The sequence below is a fragment of the Rhagoletis pomonella genome, unplaced genomic scaffold, assembly GCF_013731165.1.
Source record: "Rhagoletis pomonella isolate Grant_MI unplaced genomic scaffold, Rhpom_1.0 Rhpom_scaffold_00003, whole genome shotgun sequence".
Classification (NCBI taxonomy): Eukaryota; Metazoa; Arthropoda; class Insecta; order Diptera; family Tephritidae; genus Rhagoletis; species Rhagoletis pomonella.
In genome coordinates this window covers 37,717,981-37,721,722 of record NW_023458557.1, presented here as the reverse complement: position 1 = coordinate 37,721,722, position 3,742 = coordinate 37,717,981, and the positions used below count along the sequence as shown (strand labels likewise).

General features: G+C 44.8%; 1 protein-coding gene across 1 annotated transcript; it reads left to right on the top strand.

Annotated features, from left to right (window-relative positions):
- The first annotated feature begins 35 nt into the window (after positions 1-35).
- LOC118736209 (uncharacterized protein K02A2.6-like) lies at positions 36-3,659 on the top strand. Its single transcript, XM_036466297.1, has one exon. It carries the CDS (start codon positions 36-38, stop codon positions 3,657-3,659), a length of 3,624 nt encoding a protein of 1,207 aa, XP_036322190.1.
- The last annotated feature ends 83 nt before the right edge of the window (positions 3,660-3,742 follow it).

Sequence of the window (3,742 nt, the reverse complement as noted above, 5' to 3'; positions counted from 1 at the left end):
CGTAAAAAGGCAAAAAGGTAAAAAGCTGCATTACCATGGAAGAAACTATCGGGAGACTGCTAAAGCAACAGCAGGACTTTTTAGTGGACGTATTGAGTACAAATAGAGCATGGATGATTGCACAATTGGAAGAGCAAAAAACAAATCTTGCTAAAATGCAAGAAAATCCTCGTGAGCCGACCATAACCTCAACAAATATATCCGTGCCAGCCTTTCCACCGTATGTGCATACAAAGCAAAGTTTTGACTCGTACATCGCACAATTAACCCAGCATTTCGAAGCGTATTCAGTCACGAAGCAGGAACAGAAACGAGCATTTTTGCTCTCGTGGGTAGGAGCCGACTGTTTTGAGCTGCTATCCAAACTTTTCGGCACAGAAGACATACAAACGCAGACATACGAAAGCATTAAAGAAAAGTTGTCAACGCACTACAAGGAAAATGTTCACATACTGGCCTCAAGATACGAATTTCTGTCATCGAAAATGAAACCAGAACAAAAGTATTCAGAATGGGTTGCTGAACTGCGGGGCATAGCGCGGAATTGCAGGTTCGTGTGTAGTAACAATACTTGCAAAACGTCATTTATAGATGACCTGCTTCGAGACATTTTAGTTTTGAATTCGCCACATGAACCGGTACGCACTGCAGCACTACAAAAGCCTAATCCGGCACTCGCAGATGTTATGGCTTTAGCCGAAAGCTATGAAACAACACAGGCCATGAAAAAGCGGATGTCATCTAGCACAGCAGAACGCAGCGAAGTATTTCAGCTGAAACAGCACCAAGCTGAAAAAAAGCTTAAGCCAAGCGCAAGCAAGAGTAACTGTTTTCAATCCTGCTCTGGGTGCGGGAAGCACCACTCCAGAAGCCAATGCAAATTCCGTAATGCACAATGCCGAAAGTGCAATCGTTTCGGCCATATCGCACCAGTTTGTAAAGCACAAAGTGCAATTACCGACAATAAAAATAATAAAAAGGAGAAGCAACCGCAGACTAACAACAATAACGCTCAGCGAAGTGTGTCAACGATCAACTTTGTTGCTTCAATTACGAGCACCGTGCCAAACAAAGTAGGAAACAAATATCTGATTGAAATAGGGGTGAATGAAGTACCAGTCAAGTTTCAGATGGATACCGGCGCCACTTGCTCCGTGATTGGCTTAGATGTATATAATGAAATTGGAAAGCCAAGTCTTACGCCCTATCCAACTGGTAAGCTAATCGCGTATGGGGGAAGTGCTGTAAGCATTTTGGGAACTATTGATGTCACTATTCATCATGGGCAAATTAAACGGCTAGTGAAACTTGTTGTAGCTAATGTTCAGCAAAATAGTGAAATCCTTGGAACGGATTTGCTAGAAGAATTGGGATTATGCGCCTGCCAAGCACATCACGTAAACGCCGTTACGACGGATCCTAACGAAAATATCGAAGGGCTTTTGAAAAAATTTGCAGATGTGTTTGAAGGCACGTTGGGTTATTGCACAATTTCAAAAGCTGAGTTACGGCTAAAACATGATGCGACACCTAAGTATTTCAAATCTCGCCCTATACCTTTCGCGCAATTGAAGGACTTCAAATTAGAGGCACAGCGTCTAACGGACTGCGGGATATGGAAACCAATTACGTTCAGCAAATGGGCAGCACCCATCGTAGTGGTTCAAAAAAAAGACGGGCTTTTGAGGATATGCGGTGACTTTAAAGCTGTGAACGCACAGCTCGAGGTAGATCACTACCCAATACCCCGCATTGAAGAACTGTGCCGCAAGCTAAGAGGAGGCACAATCTTTGCCAAAATTGACCTTTCAGACGCATACTTGCAAGTGGGTCTGACCGAAGAAGCGAAGCAGCTAATGGTTGTTAATACCCCATTGGGCTTGTTCCAGTATCAACGCCTGCCGATGGGAGTGGCCAGCGCTCCGGCCCTTTTTCAGAAGCTATTGGAACAAGTCATTGAAGGTATTCCGATGTGTATTAATTATCTTGACGATATATTAGTAGCTGGTAAGTCAATACAAGAGTTATTGGAAAATTTGCAATCAGTATTCGAGCGACTGCAAGCATCTCGGTTAAAATGCCGCAAATCCAAGTGCACTTTTATGCAGCGTCGAGTTGAATATGTCGGATTTGTGTTGGATGCAGCGGGTTGCACGCCATCTCCAGCTAAGGTTTCAGCTATAAGTGAAATGCCGCGGCCTAAAAATTTTAAGGAACTTCAAGCATTCCTGGGTAAAATTAATTATTACAATAAATTTATATCGAATTTTGCAGATAAGGCTGCTCCGCTTAACCAGCTACGTAGGCAAGGCGAAAAATTTCGGTGGGGAGAGAAGCAAGAAAAAGCGTTTCTAGCTCTTAAGCACCAATTGAGTAGAGCACCTTTGCTAATTCATTTCGATGACCAGTTACCCCTTATTTTGGCAACAGACGCATCTTCGCATGGAATAGGAGCTTTTATATCGCACAGAATGCCGGATGGGTCCGAAAAGCCCATCGCGTTCGCATCTAAGACGCTTGACCACCACCAAATACGTTACAGTCAGATAGAAAAGGAAGCGCTTTCTATTGTATTTGGTGTCAAGAAGTTTCACCAATTTCTGTTTGGTCGCCAGTTTACATTGCTCACAGACCACAAACCGCTGGTGTCGATATTCACCCCTGATAAGCAACTACCGTCTGTGATGATACAACGCCTTCAGCGCTGGGCATTACTGCTCATGTCCTATCGGTATACTATACGATATAGGCCAACGGATAAGCATTGTAACGCAGACGCTCTATCTCGGCTTCCAGTAGGGCCGGATGCCGAGTTCGACCAAAGTGAAGCATGCATGCAGGTCGAATCTGACCTAACTGCTTCACCACTTAATGTGCAACATCTGGCAAACCTAACTGCAAAGGATCGCACTCTTAAACAAGTGTGGCGATTCATCGAAAAGGGGTGGCCTGAGAAGCTTCCATCGCAACACCGCGAGCTACAGCCGTATTTTGTTCACCGGCACGCGCTTAGTTTGGAAATGGGGGTCATTATATTGAGAACAGAGTACACGCGTGTGGTCCTACCGTTGACGGCACAAGCAACCGTCCTTGAATTGCTGCATGAAGGACACTGGGGTATGACGCGTATGAAGCAAATGGCGCGTCAACACTGCTGGTGGCCCTCTATGGATACACACATAGAAAAGAAAGTTTCACAATGCGAAATATGCCAACAGCAAAGTACATCTTCACCAGCTCGAGCATATACAAATTGGCCTGTAGCTGAACGTCCATGGCAGCGCTTACACTTGGACTTTGCCGGGCCGTTTCATAACGCTACTTGGCTTATATGCATCGACGCATTTTCGAAATATCCATTTGTAACAAAGATGGCCAGTATAACGGCTAAAGCAACGATCGATGCCTTAAAAGTAATATTTTCTGTCGAAGGTCTGCCTGATACCATAGTCACGGATAACGGACGGCAATTCTCAGCGGCCGAGTTCCAGGTTTTTTGTAACAGCAATGGGATTACGCATCTCACCACTGCGCCTTTTCATCCGGCATCGAACGGCGAAGCTGAACGCTTTGTGCGCACCTTTAAGCAAGCCTTTAAGAAAGCAGTCGCGGACGGTAAAAATCATTTAGATTCTCTACTAACCATTCTTAGCACTTAAAGAACTTGTCCCATTGGCAGTAGCAATAAGTTGCCAGCGGAATTGCTACATGGCCGCCAGCCAAAAACACGGCTTAATATGCT

Excerpts from the sequence above, each read along its gene's own strand:
- LOC118736209 (XM_036466297.1), top strand. The coding sequence starts at position 36 with ATGGAAGAAACTATCGGGAGACTGCTAAAGCAACAGCAGGACTTTTTA.